The 25,533-nt window shown below is 41.9% G+C and overlaps 1 protein-coding gene across 1 annotated transcript in view; it reads left to right on the top strand.

The window, feature by feature from the left end:
• Positions 1 to 25,533, top strand: part of tenm2a (teneurin transmembrane protein 2a) — a 211,930-nt gene that overhangs the window by 51,035 nt on the left and 135,362 nt on the right. The window contains 4 exon segments of the mRNA XM_035162067.2: positions 3,619 to 3,961; positions 21,697 to 21,741; positions 21,873 to 21,911; positions 23,106 to 23,399. Coding sequence (XP_035017958.2) covers positions 3,736 to 3,961; positions 21,697 to 21,741; positions 21,873 to 21,911; positions 23,106 to 23,399 — 604 coding nt within the window. The 5' untranslated portion in view covers positions 3,619 to 3,735.

The raw sequence follows: 25,533 nt of genomic DNA, 5'->3' as shown, positions 1-25,533 counted from the left end.
GTTGGTTGCACACCTTGAATCTGTGTATATGCAGCCAGTCAGAATGACAACAAGTCATTATATGTCTGATAAATGAGATAATCTGCCTCAGTGCAATGATCAGGGGAGGTTGGGCCGCTGTCACCTGAGTAATTAACAAGAAAAAGTTTGGAGTGTGTGTGTATGTGTACGAAGGTTGTGTGCTTCAGCGACCTTGGAGACAAAAAACGCCTGCGTGGGTGGAATGTGATTGATATGCATTCCAGATATCGTGATTGACCCCCTCGGCTTTTGCCTGGACGTTATCCATCTATCTCTCATTCTGTGTCCTTTCTCCAACTCGACTAACATCTCACCTGAAAACTGCTCCTGTCAATCTACTGTGACTTCTTCACACAACTGTTAGCTGAAGGAATTCCTATTGACTTACATTAATTTGCTTATCTGTTACCCGTTAGGTGCTGGTAAATCTGCTTGTTTTACAGGGAGGCAATTCACATGGGACAAAGACTGTGAGCAGGGAGTCTACATTTGATTTGCTCCAACTATATTATGACCAAATGCTGTCCCACCAGCTTGTGTTTAACAAAATAATTCAATACTTCTTTCAATCAATCTAGGAATTATTAGTAATTAGAGATGGTTGCAAACAAGTAGTTTTCTAGCCTTCTTAGTTTAATTCAAGTTCACAAGAAAACAACAAAGCTACCATATAGATTTACAATTACAGCAGTAACATAACTCGGTTTCCAAGATATCCACCAAATAATTTCTGCCATCTGCAATTCATGTCCTTATGGGAAATGGTGTTTATTGAATGTTGTTAGAAACATCAAATAAGCCACTTCATTCGACTGTTTTACAAATTTACCATTGATACCTAGACATATGGTGGCACCCACACAGCAAACTGTTGAGTTTATGTTACAGGGTTGGCTTCCTTCTGTTCTTACAAATGCCACTGTGATTCTAAACTAGGTTGAATTAGCTTTTCTTACTTGTGGGATAAACTATGGCTCTCCACAACCAGGTAGTGTGGCTTTCTGGATTTCTTATTGTTAACATAGAAGTTGCCAGGCAACCTTCTCTACAGGTGCAGATGCTGCACAGTAGTTAATGAGCGGACAGATGAAGTGCTGCTTGTCAGGAAGAAGCCACAGCGCCTTCCTTCCCTAAAAACCACAAACCCTCATTTTTCACCTACTTTGTAATCACACAAGATGTAGCCATCAACTGTAAATAAAGAAATACAATACGTTTCTAATTACTGCCATTAGCCAGAGATGAAGCGAAATATTGCCGATACAAACTGTCTGCGCAGTAGTGATCGAGGGATGGGGCATCGAAAGGAAAGACCCAGCAATAGTCACGCTCAACCAATCGTGAGTCATTCTCAGCTGTCAATCATTTCACCTTGTTCTTATTTCATTAAATAAGTGATTAAAACCAAACTTAACAGAAAAATTAGCAGCTGAAGAAGCATCAGTGTGATAAGAACTACCTAAATTCAATTTTAGTTTTCACAATATTATTCAGTTAATACATCTTCATCAGGGGGGCTTTTCCAAGCAAATATCAGTTTGTTAATGATTAAATTGGCCTCTATATATATTTCTTAAGTGACAATCTCTTGCCCCCCTGTGAAAATGACAAACTGTCTTTGTGAAAATTTTTATTTGAAGTGTACTTTGACTTTATATATGGTCCGTCCACCAACACGGAGTAGGTGGGATTAATGACCTATATTGCAGCCATCCTGAAGTATACACTTTGGCTTCACTTTTGGGGCGCAGTCATGTCGTCCATCTTTATATAGCCTACAGTTTATGGATAGGGCTTGTTCATTTTTGATGCTTTTAGGCTAACTATTTACCCTAAGCTAGGCTTGTTGCTTCGGCTGTGTCATACATGTTAATATACAGACAAGAGAATTTAATCAATCTTTTCGCAAACAAGTATGTGTCCCAACATTTTGAAGCATTTCTTCAACATGACACTAACCCCGGGCTCTTCCATACAAATGCAAAAGACAATAACACCCGAGCTGCACACACTCACAAAGCCTTGTTTGCCCATTGTTTGCATAATGCCAGTCAGAACGTCTCCACATTTCCCCGAGCCGGTATCCCTCCCTATCTGCTCACCCTCCACTCAAGGTACAAACACATTAAGGTTGAACTCCTAATAGCCCATGTGATGGATGCTGGAGCATAATGAGCTCTTTATGAGACTTAATACCTACTGTTAATCAATGGACATAGCAGGGCACTTTTCAATACTACTTTCTAAGCATTTTAAAATGAGCTCCCATTGAATAGATTGACTCACATTCTGTATCCGACGCTCTCTTTTTTTGAATCCCTCATTCTCCCTCCATCCCAGCATGCAATTAGTTACATCACATGCTCCGAATCAAATGACGAATGCTCTTTAGAAGTCCCCCCAGCCTGATACCCATAAACGCTGTCCAGACGGAAAGATATTTTGATGAAAATGCAATGCTACGCTTTAATGCAGTGGGTGGACTAGACTTTCCTCAGCCTAGAGCAACAGAAACATGGATGACCCATTTATTACCATAAATATCCCATACAGGCAGCTGCTGGGAGCGATCCTGTCAATTACTGCTGGTTGTTGTATTGTTGTACTTTGATCTTTAGCTGCTAATGTAATGCATTGCTCAAGGCCACTGCACTAGTATCATGCTGTATTAGCATCATAATCGTGTACAATCTGCATCCGCATGTATAAGATTTGAATAGATTAATAGTGGTCTGGTGATGATGCAACAGAAGTGGACAGATCAGACGTGAGTGCTGGAGGAGGCGAAGTCTTGATGTGTTGTTGTGTTACAGGTTGTAATACGGGCTGTGTTGTGTTAAGGTTACATAGGTTTCTCCGCTTAGGAACCTCCATACTTTAAATGTGCATCTGTGTGTGTTTGTGATGTTCTGTGTGTGTGTTTCCGCGTCTGGGTGTGTTTGATTATCCCTTACAGCCTCTAAGGGAGCGGGATTCATTCTCACTCTGATAATGAGGGAGAGACTAGCAATGCCCTCAAGTCATTTCTCCTCTTCTTCCATCCTTCCTGTTGCATCCGGCTGCTTTCCTTTCTTTCTCCTCTTTTACCTCCTCCCAATCTTGATCTTCCGTGTCTCTTCTCCCGTCATCCCGTCTGTCTCGTCTCTCAGCTTTCCACCCACTTTTCTTTCTGCATTCTCTTCCCCCTCTTGTCATTGTTTTCCTTTTGGTGCGTCTGTATTCATACGTTGCTGACATCAGTTTAGAATGACTGCACCGTGTTTGACTCACTCTTTGTTTTAATGTCATAGATTTAAATGCCCGCTGACCATTTTTCATCAGCCCCGGTCAATGGTTGGCTGTCTCTGTGGACCACAGCGCTGGCAGCTCTGTTTCTCCCCACAATAGCCTTACTGATCGCGCGTCAATACTCTGATGTGAAGCATATTTAGCCTGCTCAAATGTCCCCTCTCCTCGCTCCTTATTACCTAACTTTGTCTGGAGATTCTCCAGGGAGTGCAAAGTAAGAGTGAGTCACAGCAGTGTCTCCATTAATTTTATACCAACCTTTCGCTGTCTTTTTCACTCTGCGTCTCTCTCCCTCTCTCTGTTTTCCAGGTGACTGAAGTAGAGATTGACATTGCCGAGGCCGGCTAGGAGGCCCCTTCCATCTCCCCACCACCTCCTCCACCTCCATCTCTCCTCCCTGCGTCCCATCTCTCCACCCCCACCAGCATGGATCTGAAGGATCGCCGGCACCGCTCTCTGACCAGAGGTCGCTGCCCTAAAGATTCCCAGTACAACACCTCCTCCCTGGACACAGATGAGTGTCGGGTGCCGACCCAGAAGTCCTACAGCTCCAGCGAGACGCTCAAGGCCTTCGACCACGAGCAGAGGCTGCACTATGGCGGCTGTGTGACTGACCTGGTTCACCATGAAGCGGAGGAGTATTCGAGGCAAGGTGGGTTTGTGGAGCAGATCAGCCACATCGAATTCTATATTACGCTGTAGCTTTGGCTTTGATTCACACTGTGCTGGGCTGAAGACGTAAGGAAAATCAACCGGTGGTAGATCTAGGATTTTCCTAAATCAGGGGCCATAATGGGACCAAAATTTACACAGAGGGGCCAAATATATATCCAACATCCACGCACAATTCCTGATTCAGTAAGGCGCACATTTAAGTCAACCTCATAAGACATTTGTAAATATATTTTGAAAAATGTTCCTTGTTCAAGCACATTGTATACTTCAAAAAAGCTTAGAAAATATTCCAATATAAAAATAATCTTAACACACTGTGTTTTGTTAGTTTTATTTAGTAATTTACCTTTTTTTAAAGACCACTGAGAGGTCAGGGGCACTTCAGGGGCCAATCTGATGTCAGCTGGGGCCAGTACTTTTATGACCTCAAAGGAACAGTTTAGGAAAACATGCTTTCTCAAAATACATTTAGCTTTCTTGCAGAGTGTTCTGCATATTAGATATTGTCACCACTCATGTCTGTATGATGACCATGTAGATACAGCCAGTAAGCTTGGCTTAGCACAAATCAGGAAGCAGATAGAATCAGATGACCTGACACGGTTTTAAAGTTAAAAGTATTTACTTATTAGCATATTCACAACAATAAATTATAAAATTACTTGTGGTTTCACAGTGTTTTTTCTATACTTCCCCTAAGGATTGATGTGGATTAAAGAAATTAAATAGTTTATTTGAAGAATTACAGAGGTGTACAGTTACCTTTTATTAGTTGTTTCTTCATGATTCTTGACTTTGTGCTAAGCTGTCTGGCTGCTGGTGATAGCATGGTATTAAGCTTACACAGATGAAAGTGGTATCTTTTATCTGAATCTCAAAAAGGATGTGAGTAAGCCAATGTCCTAAAAATGTCAAAACACTATTGTTTAATTTTGTAAATTGACATTTGGAATAGTATTATTTAGCATTGAAGTGATGTTTTTGCAGTTTTTATTCAAATTAAGTTATAAAAAGGATTTTGTGCTTCCGTTACTGTAACATATACAGACGGCTGCCAGTTGCAGCTGAAAAGCAAAACCAGAAACTCAAGGGTGCAGCGATTTACGAAATGTTACCAATTATTTCAGCCCTGAGTGCACAGAACATATGGTTGAGCCAAGCATTGCCAAATACTTGTAGAGCCCCTCCAGTTCTAACATCTGGTGTCACACATTTAACAGTCACATTGTTGCACATGTAAAAGTTTTCCAGCTGTATACTACTTTTAGCCACAGTGTTTTCCTTGTGAGGCCTCTGTGGCAAGCTGGTAATGTAATCACATGGTGTAAATGCTGCACTTTGCAGCAGAGGACCAATGCAGACCTTTAGCACTGCCAAGCCTGTCATAATGAACTTCTGTATCCCCCGGTGAGCGAGTTAGCCAATAGGCCGATAGGTCATCTCTGAAGGGGTGGACCTGTTCTCATAGGCATGTCTTTAAACTGTGTGTGTGTGTGTATACTGTGGAGGGACATGAAACAGTCCGTATTGATCCTGGCTGGTGAAAGGAGTCAGGCTCAATGGGATTGATCTGTGCTAAGCTCTGTTTTTTTCTGCATGGACACAGACAGAAGTGGAAGGGATCTCAGGGCAACACAACAGTGCAGAAGAGGGAAGAATAACACTGCAATGCCCCTCTGAATTAAGTAAATAGAAGTTTGACAGTTCTTGACGGTATTTCTCAAATGGAGGATACTGATTACAGCTTAAAAAAAAGTATACCTACTCTCAAGGTTTCATGTCTGACTTAGTGGTATCAAGAAAAGAGAGAAATGGATTCTTCTGGCAGAGGCTTACAGACGAATATGTTTAAATTAGATTTTTCACAGAGAACAATACAGTAGAAGACCATACTTTATTCTCTATCATTTCCTGTGCCTCGGTTGCATAGAGGACTGGTGGGATGGATTAAAAGACTGGAAGTCAGTGGTGTGTGCCGTTTGGACACGTATAGCTGGTCGATACCACGGTCTTCTCAGCCTATCAGCTCCCGTGAAATCCCAGACCCACAGATGCATCGTGGGAAGTGTGGCCACAGGAGACCAACAGTGTTGCAGCACCATATGGACTGTGACACCACGGGAGGAGGAGTAGTGCTAGAAGGAAGGAGGAAGAAAAAGGAGTTGGAGTGAGAAAGACAGAGCAAGAGAAGCAACAAGAGTTTTCTTCATCTTTTAACCAGATATTTTGATGGCTCGTGCACGAGAGTGAGGGGAGGAAACAGTTTGTTCTTCTTTTGAACAGCTTGTAGTTTAGTGGCAAGATGGCGCAAGTGGACATATGAGGGTATTGAAGAAGGGAATTTGGGTTTTTGTAATTTATGTGCAGACTCTTGTGTTTTATCGGCTGACTGTGTGAGCAAGGAGATCACACAGACTTGTGTTAGATGAGAGAGCAATTTATTACATGTTCACACAGATGGTTCACAGAAGCTAAAATGTCCTAAAAACGTGGGCTACAAAGAGTAAAAGTACAAAGTAAAAGGATAATTTGAAAGTCTAAGTCAAACGGGAGTGTTGCATGTGGTTGCATCGCATATATAACATCTTTCTCTCTTTCACTGGACGATGTTTCCATAGCCTGCAGGTGTACACAGCCACCACACTCCGTCCCTACTCCCTCTGCTGACCAGAGTCCCATCGCTCGCGCTCCCCTCTCTCATGCTGGAACCTCACCTGTGGCTCTCGGCTCCGTTCTGCTGCTCTATCTCCAACTCAGTGTTTTGTCATCCTCCCTTTGCGTCTCATCCCCGCCATGTCTTTCCTCTGTCCCTCGCTCCTGTCAAAGGAGAAACGGGGATTAAGGTCCATTTCAAACTATAAAATATACAAAAGCATACATATAGCATACAATATAAAATTATGCAAATAGTATACACAAAATTATTAAATAGGAAAAATAAAACTTCTGGAATTACAGGAAAATGAATCCCGATTTGTTATTTTATCTCTCTATTCTAATAACTAATATCCCCCCAATATTGATTTCTGAACTGTCCTGCATTATTATTAAATCATGCACTGATGGGGCCATGCTAGAATAAATTATTAACTCTGATTAAAGTATAAAGATGTCCTTCTTTCTCTGTGGCTTGCCATCATGCCACCTTTTGTGCTTCCGAGTTTTTGAGGCCAAAGCTCAGACTATTTTGCTTGTATAGTTAAGTGTAGCACAGCCAATTTACAGTTCTGTGGTGTGCTAATGTATATTGACTTGCCCTTACGACAGTCATTATATTCATGCATGAGACAAAAAGGTGTTAGTAATAAACAAGTGGGACTGGAGCACCTATCATGTGCACTGACACATGCACATCACATAGATCATTACTAGGTTTCAATTTTGTATTTCCTCGCTTGTGGAGAAAAGTTCATAACCCACCGATATTTATTTAGTAGTTCTCCCATACATGCACAATGCACTGTTATCATGGACTGTTTTTGTAATTCTGACAAAAACATTTGCTCCTAGTAATGTAGTGCAAATTATTATAAAAATCACGTTTTCAGATGCTTTAAACACCTTCAACTCCTACATTTTGTTTCTTATTGTGCATCCATGTGTGCTGCAGTTGTGGTCTTAAAGATATCATTGCCTTCTAAAATAACTTACTTAGTGGAGATCATTATGCATGAACAAGCATCGCTAGAACTTCACTGTTTCCCGAAGCGTGAATTCAACTTTAAAAGGAACCTCATATCCCTTCAGAGCCGTATTTGGAGTGTGTGTTAGAGTACGTTTGGGGCGCTGTGTATTTATGTTTGACGACTCTTATCCTCCAGGGTGAGAAATATTTTCTCTGGACTTCCGAGCCCATTAGGAAACAGTTTGCCGCTTTAAAAGGAGGTGAGATGAGCCGATGTTACTGACCTCCATTTAGGCCCACCCCGCAGTTACAGGCCGATAACACATCCTGCATCCAACACAGTCGCCCTGCTCCAGCTATTTTGTATTCGATGCACAGGTTTGCGCTTCTATTTGCACTTGCATCCAGTTTTAGGAAAATAGAGAAACACCTTTTCTATATTGTGTGCTATATTTAAAAAAAGAATGAGGTATATTTTATTATACTGACTGCACATCTGCATGAAAGTCAGACTACAGACAGTATGCCTGTTTGAATTTAAAACACTCAGATGTCATCCAGATGGTCAGATATGAGTAGTGTGCCCATTGACAGCTGTTTCCCTCAGTTGGACGTACAACTGATGAGTTAGACGTTGGAAGACAGTAAGAACTGGAAATCCATCTTTTTAACATATCAAGCTCTCAATCTCTTCATATCAATCTCTTTATGATCATTTAAAATAGTAATTTAAAAAAATGGTGACGATCAACTATGAATCATACAACTCTACATGCTTCATCACACTGAAAAAAACAGTTAAAAAAAACCCTGGCAGAAAAAGAAGCCAAACATGAGGATAAATTACACTGAAAAAACAATAGTTATTCTGCAGGGATTTTTTGTTTTAATACAGATACAAATAAATATACATAAATTCCACAAAACTACGTTTATTTATTTGTAAATGTTTAAGTCAATTAAGCAATTTTTATAATTTTTAATATACGGATTCCAACCTTTATGGTTAATATTTTGATACAAACAGTTTATTAAAAAGTAATACAATACATTTCTTTGAAAACTTTTTTTTTGCGGTGCAGGAAAGAACAATATAAATCAGTATATTGTTGTATGATGTACATTTCTCTGTTTGAAGATTCTAACTGAACTGAACATTTGAGAGTTTCAGGCAAATCCTTTTCTTTTTTTCTAGTTTAATGTATATTTTAGTGCTCGAGAACGATCTATCCCAAACGGCTCCTTGCAGGGTTTGACAGAGTGAGTTCAGTTGTGTTTTTCAGCAGACCCCCCGCTTTCACTGGCTCTCAACTCCACCGTTTCCAACCATTACACACTTATTATCTAGTCAGCTTGGATAAGCACAGCCAAATAACACATTCGTTCCTCACCATAACATGCAGCAGCCTGGAAAGCTCATTACAAGTGTTCACTATTTAACACCACAGAGCGACATATTGGAAAGCAGCGATCCCAATAAGGTGGAAGCCTCATCGACATTTAACTGGAAATATAAGACGTCTGTTTGTTTGCTTTGTTTTAAACATAAAACTGGACATGACATGATGACAGTAAACATATGACAAACATCTCTTTATCGTCAATCTACCGATGCAATGGAATTATGTGTGGAGTAAGCCCGCAGATGACTAATTATATAACTAGAGTAAAAGCTAAAGCGTGAAATAGAAACCATAAGAAGTATTAAAATAGGATTAAAAAAAACACACGTAACAGGCCACTTAAAGCAGTGAACAGAAGGACACTATCCTCTGCTCTCTGTCTCACTTCTGTCTGTCCTCTATATCTATCCGTTTGTCTGTTGTCCTTCAGCCTTCAGCTTGTCTGAGCTCTCAGCATAGACTGGACAGCCCCCCCCTTCTGTTCAGCCCACCCCGGGGTTGTGTCGTCCCAGCACGTCCACCTCAAGGCAGCAGGCATTATGGCGGCCACTGCAGTCTCTAGAAGCTTTGGCCTTTCTTTTTTATAGGGATCTAAATGAGCCCCTCTACATTCTCCTCTGCTGCTTTGCCCCCAGGGCTGGAAACCACACAGAGAACCCACCACCCACCTGCCTGCTTGCTACTGTCTGGACAACACTCAGGATCATCTTCTGTTCATTCGCTTTCCTTCTCTCACTTTTTTCTCACTTTCTTTTATCTCCTCTTTTGTCACATCTGTCATGGCTGTTTTCTCACCCTTATTATTTCCCCCCCCATCTCTCAAATCCTTGCTGTTCCTGTATTGTTGCCTTAGCGGTCACATCACACATTACTTATATTGAGGCCCTCTCTGTGGCTTTGTGAATGAGCACACTGTGTGTCTTTGTGCTCGATTTGGCTTTGCCAACTGTCTGAGGTGTAAAGGTTTGACCTCTCATTTTCACTGAAATGTGCATGTATGCTGTGGTACATTCAGATTGTGCCCATTCAAACCTGGAGCTGCATACTAGCTATACATAGTGGTCATGTTTCTCTCACTCTGCCTTCTATTTTGTCCTTTGACTTTGCAGCAGCAGCATTAGAAGGCATTAAAGACCCTTTCTACTTCTGTGTCAGATCCATGCAGAGTCTAAAGAATAGCCAATGCAAGTGGCACACAACACCTACACCTAGACATGACAGTGTTTACAGGTTCACAAACAATCTAAATGTTTTTTATTAATTTCTTGAACACATCACTCGAACACTGAAAAACAAAACATCAAATCAATGTAGGAGACCGTGTTGGGTCCACAGGTCTTACCCACCATTGCAGAGACCCTGAGTCTGCTGCCTCTGGTTCTGTGCTGCAGCTGCCTGTGTTCACTGGCGGGAAGCCAATGAGGGTTCTTGTCCTCGTCACTTCACTTGCAACTTCTCCTCTGCTGCTCCTGCACATTGGTGGGTGGATATATAGGGGAATAGGGCGTACCTACAAAGTGTTACGCCATCCGGTAAAGTTTTACCGCTAGCGGCGGTCAAGTGTCAAGTCTTGCCTGTGTGTTTGCAGCCCTCCATGGGGCCACAGTACGGCTGACAGTGACAAGGACTGCAGTACATAGGGAGTTGGTCTCTGAAAATTGAGTAAGTAAACAAGTGCAGAAAATCCACAGAAATAAAAGAAAAGTACGTTATGTGCGTTTGTGTGCTTCTCTGTGTGCACACATGCCCGTGTGTGTCCATGCATTCCACTGGGTAACAGTCGACCTGGGCTTCTGATGATCAAAAAGAGAACAAAGCAGCTGTATGCTATTAAAAATAAATGGCAGCCAGATTAAATACAATCCCTCCCCTCTTCCTCCGATCCCTCTTTATCTTTGTCTTCACCCTGGCATTCTGTGCCTCTGCCAGCTGCTGACACTCAAAAGCATCCCGTCGCTGCAGCAATAGAGCAGCGGAGTCACTGAAGAATATCCTGGGGCCAACTCTGCTCCAGTCCCCCAGTCCTGAACGCACTCCCACTCACTCCATCCCCATATTCGCTCTTTTATAGACAGGAAACTACTCATGAAGGGTTTTTCTATGTGTGGTCCCTGTGCATGCAAGGAGGGCTTTAAAGGGGGTCTTAACTCAGACGAACATCTGTTTGAGCATTTGGCACTGGCAGACACACTCTCAGGCTACTGTACATGTTAAAAGGGCCCAGTTTACAGACTCTCACCAGCTCCTCTCCCTGTACATAAAAGGTTTTGTTTATATAAACGTATGATTATGGGTTTTCTTTTGACTTAACAGAGTGACTGGCACTAAGGGATTCACTCTTTAACATTATCCATGCAACTCGGTCTGCACCTCAGTTTGGTTCGTCAAATCCTGTGTGTGCTATGTAAGTGAGAGTATAAGCTATTAGCACTGATGTTGGCACACTACACACACACACACACACACACACACACACACACACACACACACACACACACACACACACACACACAGGATGACAAAAGAGACGACTGAAGGTGCCACACATTTAGCACCGATGCTGGCTCGTATTTACGGACACACACACAAATATTATGTAATCAAAAAGACAAAGTTAAAGGAAATAATTAACCAATTAATTAAGTTAATTTAAAAAAGAAAAAACTATTAATTGGCAGCATCTGGGGAAACGTATGCTGACATTTGCGATTTTAATACAATAAAAATTGTTTATCAGATGATATTGTGTGGGTTTTGTGCGAGTTGAGTTAATCTATGTTTACTATGTAATGACCCTCTTTGACTCCGCTCTGGCAGCTTTTGATAAATGAGGCAGATTGTAAATGTCAGTGTTATCAAGTGTTTTTTTTTTCTCTCAGTTGAGTCGCCTGCTTCCTAGGTTATAATTAAATGTGTTCCCCAGCCACAGAATGTAAATGTGTATGTATGTGTGCAGACGTGTGTTGCTTTTCTTACACGTGTACGTTTGTCATTGCTTTAGTGACAAAGTGATACCAGTTTGAATGCTTTGCTTTTCAACTGATGTGTAAATACAGTTGCACTCTAGGATTGCCGTGCGTATGAAGATAGATGACAAAGAATGCTGTATGTATTCAGGATGTATTCAGGGGGAAAATGTTTCAGCAGTGGTAGAAATGAGAAGATGGAAGAATTTGATACATGAAAGCGAGTAGACAAACATAGCAGACACACAAAGTGAGTGTGAGAACACAGAGTGTTTCTTTCATCGTCAGTATTTTCTACATCAAGATCTGTTGGAGTTCATTTCTCCTTATTCACTTACTTAGCACCATTTGTGACCTCAGCAGTCCATGCAATATTCTCTGATTGAGTCAAATATTTTTCTCCATGCAAGCACAAGGTTACATTTCCAAAGGTTTTTTCATGGTGTTTTTTTTCTTCTCTTTCTTCCTGCACTGAAATAAAGTTTTCTATGAGTGAAACCAAGGTTTAAATCCTGCCTGCTTCATTCTTCTTCCAGGCTGTGTTCGTCATGGCAGGCTGGGCAAATACTTGACTTCAACCTTGGTTTCACCTCATGCAAACATTTTGCCATCCAACAGTGTTGTGGTTGGAAATGTAACCATTTTATTGTAAATAGTGACCACTTTGCACTTACAAAAAGAAAACTTGCATTTAAAAGCATTTCGTTTATTATAAATGAAAACCTTTAGTAAGAAGATGTTCTGTTGGGTTGAGCCTATAGATGATGGCTGATGTTATGATATATGATATTAATAGTAATTCCACCACCCCTATACCCTACTACGAGCCACACACACCCTGCCACACACAGTCCAATATCTTTGCTTTACCGGCGAGAAGGTATAGAAAAATGTTTTATATTTCTTATCCATTATGAATCATGCCCAGTTCAAATTATTTGGCCCCAATCCGAAGCTTTTATTTTTGGATATCTGCTGATCTCTGTAGACACTTGACCTTCTTTTTTATGACCTTCTTATTCCAAATACTGAACATGATGGTTAAAAAATGTCTATAAACTTAATTATTAACATGATTTTACTGACATTTTTTTTGGAGAAGAGAACACAGTCATGTCTCACTAGGAGCTGCAGAAACATGTATAGAGTAGCGGCTCTGCTCTCACAAACTATCTTGGACAAGTAATGACTCACACATGACAACAGCCAAGTTGAATTAAAGGAATAGTTCACCCAGAAATGAAAATTCACTCATTATCTACTCACCCCTATGCCAATGGAGGTGTGGGTGAAGTGTTTGAGCCCAGAAAACACTTTTGGAGTTTCAGGGGTAAACAGCGTTGCAGCCAAATCCAATACAATTGAATAAATTAGTGAACTATCTTCAGACGTAATAAAACAGAAAAAAACATCATACTCTTTGTGTGGTGTCATACAGGTGTCAGTACGCCCAAACATTCATATTCGACTCAGACGAGGTCATTTACACCAAGTTTTAAGCCTAAATGTCTGCTGATATCTTCGACGAGGTGCATTCAGGGACCATCGGAAATGCTTACGTCCTCTAGCTTAGCCACTTTTGGTGGACTTCTAGGCTTAAAACATGGTGGAAATGGACTCAAACACTTCACCCACCCCTCCATCGCCATAGGGGTGAGTAGATAATGAGTGAATTTTCATTTCTGGTTGAACTAACGCTTTAAGGCCTGTCATCATGTTAATTAGTTCCAGATAATACCGTGACCGACCACCAGCACCTTTGTTGTTATAACCTGAGACAGCAACGCTCAAACCAAGTAAAAGCTAAAAGCTGCATCACTAATATTAATGAGTATGTGTCTGTTGGAGCCTCCTGTTGAATTTACATTGCACAGTAGGTTAGATCGCTGGTGAAAGTGTTGACCAAAATTTTGATGCATCATGTGCAACCTGCCACATGAATTTATGTTTTTAAATGTTTCTAATAAAAGCGTACAGCGTGGCATTTTGCTAGTAATGACTGTGCAGTAGGACTATAGTTGTATGGAGCCTTACTAGTATGTTTCAGCTCATTGTTAAGCTTTATGGTCTGCAAAGCCACTGCACATCCATCATACACACACAGCAGACAGGGGTTTGTTATTTTCTTATCAAGCTGGTAGAGACCCAACAGAGCTAAAAGAGGGAATTAGACTTTATTCAATTCAGCAAAAATGTGAAAATCAAACCGCGAATGCTGACGTCAATCAATATCAATTTTAAATGTGATGATCTGTCAGAGTAAACACCGGTTACAGCAGGTTTAAACTGTGAGAGATGTTTTTGTAAGAAGTCAAACTGATTCGGTCTATATCTTGGTTTAGACCTAAACTAGTATTTTAGTGTAGCCAGGTCAGATCCATGGGCGGAGAGTTATGGCAGTATGCATTCAATACCACCAATAGAGGTCAATAAAGTCTTCCATTTTCCAGTCTCAACGTCACCTTTGAACAGGCCACAAAATCAGCGAAACAGGTAGAAATGGAAGGGCAAGATCTAACCATGTTAAAGAGATGAAATATTTCCTGGATTTGCCTGTTTATCCACATCTGCAGCAAAATGTAATGGCCCCTTCCTTAAGTCATGCCCCAACCAAAACTGTATGAAAATCGGTTCAGTAGTTTCTGAGTATTCATTCTCACAGGCAGACAAACGCAATAAAGGACTATAAATATAACCTCCTTGGTGGAGGTAGTAAAATGAATAAGGAGCACAGACACTGCATGTGTGTGGATGTCTTTACCTCCCACCTTAACCTACATACAGAATTAGAGAACTCACAGAGAATCCTAGAATAATAATAATCAATTCCCATTTCCCTTGGTAGTTAGGAACGTATAGAAACGTGTTATTTGGTCATTTCAATATCGACTTATCGGCAAAAAATATATTTGAAGCCAGTACATCAGGATACCTGCATGCATATTGCAAAAGATCCATTTATAGCAGAACAGTGCACACCTATTGATCTAACCTCACTATACACTGCATGTTCAGTTCAGCCAATTGGTAATAGCACGGTGTCTGCATTTATTCACAGGTTGGTGTGTCGGCTCTCTCATCCTCTCAGCAGTGAACATCTACAGTATATTACTCCCCAGGCAAATTTCTTCAGCATTCCTGCAAATCCTTTAAATTTAATATTGATTCTTTCAGTGGATGCAAGTGGAGCGTTCCAGCGTTATAAGCAACTGTCTCCTAGTCCAGTCAACTTTGGCCTCTATTCATGGATGAGAGGCGTTTCACTGCTTAGTGCTACACCTCTCAGCGACAAGACCTCCTCCAGAGTGCATGGTGTCCTGTCATGTCCTGTCATGTCCTGTCCTACCCAGACTGCTGTCCTCTGGGCTGGAGCAGAGCTAACCCAGGGATGGATGACATTTCTCACACCTATTTTGGTCTGCTCATTAGGAGGTGCAAGGGCCCCTGTGGCTCAGGCTGGAGCCACAAGAACGAATGTCATCTGGGAGGTGTGGGAAGTGTTTGACCACAACACTCCTGTTTGGGAATACCTGCCAGGTCGTTACTGCGCTGCTAATGGCGGCGTTAATTACCTGCCGCATGCTAGTGCATATGTACGTGTGTATGCACGTGTGCATCTGCGTGTGAAATAGATTGTGGATAATCGACACCAAGCACCACGAGGTTGCCGTCTGTGTGCTGTGTCATCCTGTCATGACACGTCAGTCAAACAGGAGAGGCTATGCTGTAACGTATCCGAGCAGCTGCCACTCACTCGCTCAAGAGAAAATCTTTCCATTTCATGAAACTATAATATTTATATCCATTTCGGTTTCATTCTTACAAACCTCAAATTTAATTTTTAAAACTTATCAAATTAACCTTACTCAGATTCTGTACGTGGCTGTTTCAGATTAGTTCCCTGTTGTTTACTTTGTTTACATAGTCAAGCAAAATGTGCAGTTTTCCAGATGTCAAGAGAAAGTATTTTAATCTTGACAGTATCATCTGCCACAAACCACTAAGTAAGTAAGAGTCAGTGAATAATCCTCTTTTTGAGGGATGAGGCTTTTTCTCTGATGGCCATGAGGGTGATGACAGAGATAACATATTTAGATATTTCGATATTTAGAGAAAGGAAGGGCCTTCAGTTGTACCCTAAAACCTTCTAATGCTCATACTCACTAAATAAGGAGATACAGGTTGACTCGAGAGCACATCTTCATCTTGGTGGTGAGGTTATTTGTTTGGAAGCTCATAGCTCCCATTTTTAAATATAAATAAGTTTGGAATAAGAAGTTTTTTATATAATGACAAGTCAAAATACTTATCTCAAATTAATGACTTCTAATAATTTGACTTTTTATGCAATAATTATGGGTTGCTGTCTCATAGTTCTGATTTACTATCATATTGTGATATATTATCTTATAAATGTGACTTTTTTTTATCTCAAAGTTTACCCTAGCATTCATCTTGTTTTTTCTTTCACTTCTGGAAATAGGTTTTCATAATTTCAAAAAATGAAAAGCTCCAAGTATTTTTAACCATATAAATTACAGGTTTTGTATATTAACAGTGACATCAGGAATCAATGACACCCTTTTAAACATGCAAAACTTTTTTTGAAACTGTGTGCATGGCAACGGCACGGTGGATAAAGATAGGGTCATATTATATATGATTGTAGCAAATTATCTACAGTTACCATTTGGATCAGTTTAGATAACAAAGTGAACATTGCATTAATCCAGTATTGGTCACATGGGTGGAGCGGAACAAGCTGTGCACATAACACTGTTGTGTTGACACCTCAAACAGTTCAACTGAAGAGTTTAACTTATAGATGAAGAAAAACACATATCAAAGATGATCTCAATATCAACATCTTTTGAGGATTTTATTAGCATCCTCACTTTCTGATGTACGTATGCAACGCTCCCTTCCGATTTATACACTGGCTCCCCACTCATCGCCATGGAAACCAAGCTTCGTGGAAGTGTTTGTTCGTATTCTGCACTGCTCTGTGTGTGTCTTGCGTGCATGTGCTTGTGCCAGGGTAATAATAGTCAATCCCACAAACTCAATTCTCACTCTGTCACAGACAAAAATCACCTTGAACCTTCACCTGTGAACATCACGCATTCAAGTCAAAGCAAAGCTTCACTCTGCTCAGGTGCTTTCAGTAAACCCACCATCTCAACAATACTGTGATTAACATGTACACAGTAGCGCTCAGTCTGTGTGGCTGCGTCTTTCTCTCCCTCCGCCTCTCTCTCTGAACAAACTGCTTACCATGACCGTGAGTTTCATCATTCCTCACCACCTCGTCTTGTGATCCCCGTCAGCTCAACTCTCGTCTCTATATTTCACTCCCCATTCTTTCTTCCTCTCCTCCCATATCAACTTAAGATCAATTACAATTTTGTTCTCCTCGCCCGGCGCGGCGCAGCAGCGGTCCGAGTGAACCGAGCTCCACGTCGTTTTTCTTCGCTTTGACACAAAATGAATTCAATGACCACGTCTTTCAAAATTCATGAATTCATGAATTTTTCCTCACGCAAGCTCTCATCAATTGTCTCTGGTCTGTATCTAAAGTTAGATTTGCATAAAGTCTGTTTACGTAATCGTTTTCTTGTTATAGTTTCATTACTGTCTATACAAAGGGAACATTTTAAGGAGATGGGATTCACATGAACATGAGCAAAGATAAACGAGTGTCTGACAGAGGATATGGAGTGACCGTGAGAATGAGAGGCGTGTGTGACAGGAAGGCCATCTGTCCTGTGGTCTCTGATGAGTTTTGACCAATTATTATTCATTATCCTCAGTAGATATTTAATACATATGTGTTCTTTTCATATAATCTTTACATGGCAGAACTGGGATTACTGCAGATCCATTTTCTTTTTATTTGGTGAAAAAAAAGGTTATTTCTGGTCCATTATCATATATATACACGTAACTCTTATATGACTCATTTGACTGAATTGTTGCTGGGAAAAGACTTTACAAGCGTCACAGTTAAGATGAAGCACTTTGGTAGTTTTCTGAAAGTGACATTGCCTTTGTGCCATTTTGCATGTAAATGAAAACGGTTGCACAGAGATTAAAAAAACTAAAAAGTCAACAATAAGAAAATTGTGTGACCAATTACACAAGGTAATATTCCCCATTTTTTATTATCCAGTCCTCCTTCGCTGTCCTTTCTTTTTTTTTTAATAGCACAATGCGCAGCTCAATGATTCTTTTGAAAACACACTCCTACTGAGCGACATCGAGGGAAGACAGCGTGACAGATTATGGGAGACACAGTCGAGCAGCTTCAGTTTGGGATTTGATCCCAGGGGAGCAGGAGTATGTGACCCCTGAATTTTGGGGCCTAACTGCTGTAACGTCTCTACTTTCCTTGGTTTCCCCCCAACTTTCCTGTCTCTTTTCCTCCTGTGTCTTTCAAAACGTTTCTCACTTTTAACTCTCGATATTAGAAAGGAATATATGTATATATGTATATGTATATTTTATTGCCTCATAATTCAAAGAAAAGAAAAGTTCCGTTTCTGCAGGGGTGCTAAAGTGCAGTGCAGATGAATTTTGAATTGAATGTAAATGAAAATGGAAAATATTAAGAAACGACACATTTTGGCTGCTATTAGATCCAAATTCTACTGTTTCCTTTGTAATAAAAAAAAGAAAATAAGGCTTTTATGATTATTAGCAGTAATTTCAGCCATTTCAGGGGATTGCTGGGAAAATTGCTGTGCACTGTTGCGTTAGCTTCCTGATTATTGTGCATCCGCCACCCAGGAGCAAATCTGTTCACTAGTTCAGCACTTCAGGCCAAATCAGAGCTTGCTCCGGACTCAGTCCCTCCAAAGCTCAAAATGGCATGTCCAAGGGTGGTCTGCACTCTAACCTATTGGATCTGCAAAAAGCAGCATAATTGCAGGGATGCCAGCCTACAGGTCCTGCCAGCTTTACATCTTTTACAGAATTACACGGTGGGGCGAAAGGAAAGTCAACCAGCATACTGCAGTGTCCTGCTGCCTATACTTTGCCTGTCAAACTGCTAACAAGCACAAATGATTTTTTAATGACAGGCCCCTATTCCACAAAGCTGTCTACTCACAAACACACACGCACACTCACCAACACGCTGCGCATTGCACACGTTCGCACCCACACACATCCATAATGACTTTTATCAAGGGAAGTACATTTGGTTTAATGGATCACTGCAAATGCCATTCCCACTCACACTGTTGTATTCAAGTTCCAACAAGATGCTCCCGTCTCCCCAGCGTCACCTGTTTTTCTGAGATACAACATGCAGCGCGGGAATCCTCCAAATGATGATGAATCTCAGGTGCAAGAAACTAAAATCCCCATTGAGCAGAGAAACAAGAGAAACTGCGGCTTCAACCATGCTTTGTCTATAACAAGTAATTGGTCTTTATAAATGAGTGTATGTGAGATTCAGTGTGTGGCCTGTTTTCTGCAGTAAAAAAAATTCTGCAGGTTTGCATAGGAAACGGTGTTGCTCCATTAGACAGTGAGACAGTGAAACATGATCCATGAAGCTGGAGACATGGATGAGAATAATTCTTATTAGACCACAAAGCCCTGCACAGGAGCTGGAGGAGTGAAAGATTGTACTTATATTCTCTATTTTTACCGTGGCAGCAGGCATTTTATTTTTCTGTTTGATAATGATGTGGAGCAGCAGAATGCTGTATTTGATTGGCCAAGGCAGCACCTCACATTGGTGCAGAAGTCCAAACCTGGTTCAACCTCAAGTCCTCACCAAAAAGTTATGTTTAGATTTGCGTTCAAATGTGAAACCCCTGTGTGGTCAACGTTGCTACAGCAACACAGTCCATGTAATGAGACGGAGTAAACAATGAACCTTAGCACAAGTAGACCACTGTTCATTTCTTTTCATTTTTACCATGACCGTTCTGGAACCCCTAACCAACTGTTTTATCATTGCAACCATGAAGTCAGATCTCTTAACCTTCACAAAGCACTGTTAATTTCATTATAACACATGAACGCTAACCAATTTAACCAATTATACATTGCATTTTCCAAATCTTAAAACTGATGGGATGTTTTTGTGTTGATTTCTCAAAGTTATTTACTGATCTTGATGACAAAAATCAGGCATGTTTAGGAGACTGATATCTGAGTGTGTGAAATGTTGTACAGATCCATATAAAAATCCAGATCTATAGAACTATATGTGGTTTTAGGATGGAACTGTTGGGCCTTGGTGGATGTTTGCCATTCTGCCATGTGCCATTCTAGTTTGTGATTAGTTTTTAAAGACATTAACAAATGACATTTCCCTGTCGATATCAGTGGCATCAGATCTTCGACGTGTCGTTCCTTATTGCACAGATAAACAGTGTATGTTGCCGTTTCATTTGAGGGACTTGTTGCACAGTAGGGCCTCACTCAAATGAACAAGGTGGCTGTCTTTATTCACACAGTTATAGTTGGTCTCATCATACTTTTAACTGACTGAGTTCTCCTTGTGTTCTGCCTTTTCTTGCCGCTTCCATCCCCCTTAATTCAGCCCCATTTAATTTGAATTTGTATCAGCATGTATTTACAAGCGAGCTAGTTTCCTGTCTTGTCGACAGTATAACCTGGTGACTTGGTGGCTCGCTGTTCTTTTCTTTCTCTCACACCCTTTCTTCCCGTGTCCTTCACTCAGTTTTTTTCTGCCTAAATTGCATTCTAACTCTTATGTCTTCACACACACGTGTGCACATTATTAACTAAATTTTTAACTCTGCTACATCATGGTGTTTTTTATATATATTGCTTTTTACCTAGTAATTTTAGCATACCCTGATTTTCATTTCAATTTTGCTCAGCATATACAGATTTAGGCACTTCTCACACCTCATATCGGGTTTTCCTGCTCTTTAGGTCTCCACTTCTTTGTCATTATCCCCAGTTTCTTTAAAAATGTGTTGTGCTTCTCTGTCTGCCTCCAGCTCTATACCACCACCCCATAGCACAGTCTAAACCATACATACACCACATACATGTTGAATGCATGGATCAATCGACAAACCTACGTGGCAGCACGTACACAAAGGAAGGACACAGATGGTGGGCAGCCCAAGGCAGCAAGGCTCAGGACACACATTACTGTGTATTATAAGCGTGTGAATGACAGTGACAGTATTGTACAAAGAGAAAGGCATTGATCTGATTAGAATGCAGCGCCACATTTGCCCCCACATCTGTCATAATATCATGTTACAAACATCCAATTGGTTTTCTATTTGCAGAATAACTGAGATGGATTTTCATGTCTGCTCCAACCCCTCACACCAATCCATCTCTCTTTGAGTACCTGTAGATTGCTACGACACCGGGCCGCGTCTGCCGCTGATGGTGATAAGGAGTGATTGGACTTTTGCATGTGTAATCACTGGTTATGGAATGTTAATTGTACAGAACGGTGGCCTGTGGGATGTAACATAAGACATGTGTGCCAAGCGGACGCACACACACACATGCACACACACGCACACACACTAATGTAATGTAACTGTCTCTGCATAGCGTTTGTATAGACTAGAAGATGTCATTGTAGTCGGATGGGATCATTTGCATAAAGGCTCATCCCAATTGTGCAGTAGACACTAATCTAGCGGGCGGTTCAATTCCGGCTGGTGCTGACTGATGCTAAAGAAGCAGTGTGTGTTCTCTACTCTCTCAGGCCTCCTGGAGTTCTCTCCTGTCCTCCTACGATACTTCATCTCAGGTACGGTTTCAGCCAAGTAGATCCCCCTGTAAATACAGTAGCGCTGTAGTGAGAATTACCAACAGACTGTGAAATTCCCTAGACTTACATGTTCATACAGTAAAGAAGATTCCTTTTGTCATTATGATTAGTCGGAGGAAAAGACAACAAAGCAAAGAAGACGAGGAATGGTAATAACTCTGTGAAGTCCTGAGTGCCTTTGTGCTGTAGCTGGTTTGGTGCTTGGCAATCTGTAGCCTCGTAGCTTATTTCCCCAGTTTTCCACTTGCCTCTTCCCTCTAGTCCAGTCCATCTGTTTGTCTGAGTAGAAGTTTGGAGCCTTTCTCTAAGTTTCCTTCCAGCGCCCCCAACATCCTCCCTGCTTTCAGCGCAACTCTTGAGTTTTCGGCGAGGCTGTGAAGACGAGCCCTGAAGATCCAGCAGACGATTTTCATCTGTTTAATTCCCGTCTCTCTGATTGCGGCCGCGCGCCTGATGAGTCACAGTTAACCCTGTCGCACAGCTGTGATATTCCCAGCGCATTGATTCGCGCAGTGTGCCTCCACAATGCCAACCTCTCTTCACTTGCCTCTTCCTCTCCCCTCCCTCACAAACTGCTAATGAAGTGAATCACAACTGTTTTTCCCCCCAATCCCTTTACCCCAACAGCTGATGGTGAGCGATTGCATCCACAATACTCTTTTAATTAGTATAGAGAATAAATTGGTTGAGCATGCCTTTTTCTTTAATTGCTTTTTCCTCAGCTTGGATTTAATTGGGCTGCAGCACTGTTTATTGATCTCCTTTGATGTGCTTTAATTTGGATAATTTTATATATTTATTTTGGACGTGACGAGTCGGTTTGTCTTGAGGGCGAGCGCGTCAGGCAGCCGGGCCGGGGCTGCCGCAGACTGCGGTGTGCTCAGTGAGCCTAGGATCCAGCATGTGATGGCAACTAGGTGGAGAGATGATCAAACCCAGAAGGCAGCAAAGCAGCTCCACTACAGTACGAGAGGCCTCAAGTGAACAGCACTTTGATCTCACATCAACACCTCATGAATGCCAATGCGGGGCAGTAAAGCGAGGGAGGCAGGCCTTCTAAGCCAACCCTAACAGGCCTGCAGGCCAATACATATTCCTTCCAGCAGCTAGCTTGTAGTCAGTGCCTGATTCATGCTGCGTCATCTCTCCCCCTCCTGCCTTCCACAACAAAGCCCAATTTTCAGCCTCCACCTCCACAGTTTCCTAATTAGTCGGCTACTCAGCGTGTGAAAGTGGGTTTGTTTGCTAGACGTGTGTGTGTGCGTGCGTGCGTCCCCATTAACTGCTCTTACTTACACCGCTCTCTACACTCCCCCTGTGTAACTCCTGTCTCTCCCTCACAGGGGGTAACTTCACCCTGGCCGAGCTGGGAGTGTGTGAGCCAGCTCCCTCTCCGCACCCCGCTGCCGTTCCCTACTGTCCCGACCTGGGCCTCCTCCAGAGGGGGTACTCACTCAGCGCCGGCTCCGACGCAGACTCGGACCCCGAGGGGCCGCTGTCTCCGGAGCGAGCCATCCAGCTGTGGGCCGGACGCGGAGGGGTGAAGTCTCGCCGCAGCTCGGGAGTGTCCAGCCGTGAAAACTCGGCTCTCACCCTCACTGACTCAGAGAATGACAACAAGTCTGATGACGAGTCAGGTAGGACAACGGACTCTTAAAACTGTGCTCAAGATAGTACACAGGCTCACTGATTTGAGAAAGCGTGAGTAAGAGAGTGAGTAGGACTGGATGAGGGCGTGAGAACAAATGGAGGAGGATGCATCAGACTGATATTATGGGATAATCTATGTTTAAAGTAATCGTGAGGTGTCTTCTTCATTTTTACAATCGATAGTGTTAACGTTTGTCGATATATTTAAAATCTTCAGACCACCTCTCAAACAGCCATATTATGAGCGGCTGGTGAGTTGGATTTATTGATTGAGTCTCTTTCTGATCTGAAGAACAGTGGTGTGACCCCCCCTCAGGGAGTCAACCATATTTTCATCAATAGTACTTAGCTAAAGCCCTCTGACTCTACCTTCTTGTATGCTTATCTGCTCAGATATCACCACGGCTCTGTCAGTCTTAAAAAAACGTAAGGGTTTTTTTGGAGATGGCAGCGCATCATGTGATCCAACACTAAGATGCAGTGAGATAAAAGAACTTTACTTTTCATGTGCATCCTCTTTTTGTTTCTCCCAGTGAGTGTGAGATGTTCCCAAAGGGAAACACCTCCCCCCCAACTTTGTTTATTGCCAGCTTCCCATTTCCTTGTTAATCCTGACGCAGTTGTAAACCTGCATGCGAGCTCCTCGCCAAGGTGTCAATGGAGGTTAATGAAAAGTGGATGGAAGGAAAAGCAACAGTCTAATTAATTGAATTCTCAGCAGCCACACGTATCAGCTGCAGATCAACCTCTGTTGGACTGCGGGCCGCGGAATCGGAGAAAACTTCTGTCGTCTGATCAAACTACTCAACACCTATTAAACACGTCAAGAAACACCTTCCATGAGATGTGCCTCTCATCCCACCACCCGATAATTGCTTTGTGGTTAATTACCAAGCTAATCTTGCAGCCACAGATATAAGCTGCCGACGCCGCTCTCGCTCTCTCTGTCTCAGGGCCAGGAGAACGCCATTGAGCGCTCTGTTTCCAGACCCTGTAAAATTACCTTCTTAATCCAACTCTATATTGTGATAATCATTTGCCTGCAGTATGATGTTACTCGGTGTTGATTGTTCAGAAGATCAGAAGTTGGTTTTTTTTCCCATAAGAAAGTTTTTCAAAAAAAACGTTATTCATGCGTATTTCTAAGATCCTGCAGGGGCCAAGCGTTGACTTGTCTGTTAGAAAAAAATTCACATTAATATGCTGAACATGTGTCAAATCAAAGTCAATTAAATTAAATGACTTCAAAAGTATGCCCTCTATAGCGTTCAGGAGAACCACTGGCTCACACCTTTAGGCTCGTCTCATGGTTTCACAGGCCAGAGATTTAGATCAGGCTTCATCGTCTCTGTCTCTGCCAGCATGAAGAGATCAGAGGCACCTCGGCAGCCTGATAAAAGAAGTGTGTGTGTGTGTGTGTGTGTGTGTGTGTGTGTGTGTGTGTGTGTGTGTGTGTGTGTGTGTGTGTGTGTGTGTGTGTGTGTGTGTGTGTGTGTGTGTGTGTGTGTGTGTGTGTGTGTGTGTGTGTGTCAAGTCAATTTGTTCGTTACTTAGTTGCTCTGAATGACGGAAAACTAACCCCTCGCTCCTGCATCTCATATTGAAGGTGTATTACACCTCAAAGAACCTGATGGCAGATTTAACCCCCACCAGATATAACCCACGTGTGTGCCCCAAGCAGTGTGTGTGTATGTGTATTATACTGAGCCTGTCATTGTATTCGTATATGCTATTTTGTCTGTGAGTGTGAGAGCGTGCATAAGCCCAAACCACGCACATGTGTGAGTAAGTGTGAAACAGCAGCAACTTGAGTGTCAAAACAGCAGGAAGAGGATCTGAGGCTCTAATAATAGAGATTGACAGAGGCAGACAGAGAAACAACATCATAAACACATGCTAACAAATCAAAAAGACGGTGACGTGCTAAAACACCAAACGGCTCACTGCACCGCTCTCATCTCGCTGCGTCTCTAACAAGCTTCAGAAGTCTCACCTCCACTTGCTTCTCCTCCTCCTCTTCATCTCCCTCCTCTCCCACCTTTCTTCTTCATCTTCCAAGCCTCTTCCTCTGTCTTCTCTTCGCTCACGCTGCGCCTCTCGCCGTCCCTCGTTATGCTCCTG

The sequence above is a fragment of the Hippoglossus stenolepis genome, chromosome 7, assembly GCF_022539355.2.
Source record: "Hippoglossus stenolepis isolate QCI-W04-F060 chromosome 7, HSTE1.2, whole genome shotgun sequence".
NCBI lineage: Eukaryota > Metazoa > Chordata > Actinopteri > Pleuronectiformes > Pleuronectidae > Hippoglossus > Hippoglossus stenolepis.
This window is presented reverse-complemented; position numbering and strand designations above follow the sequence as displayed.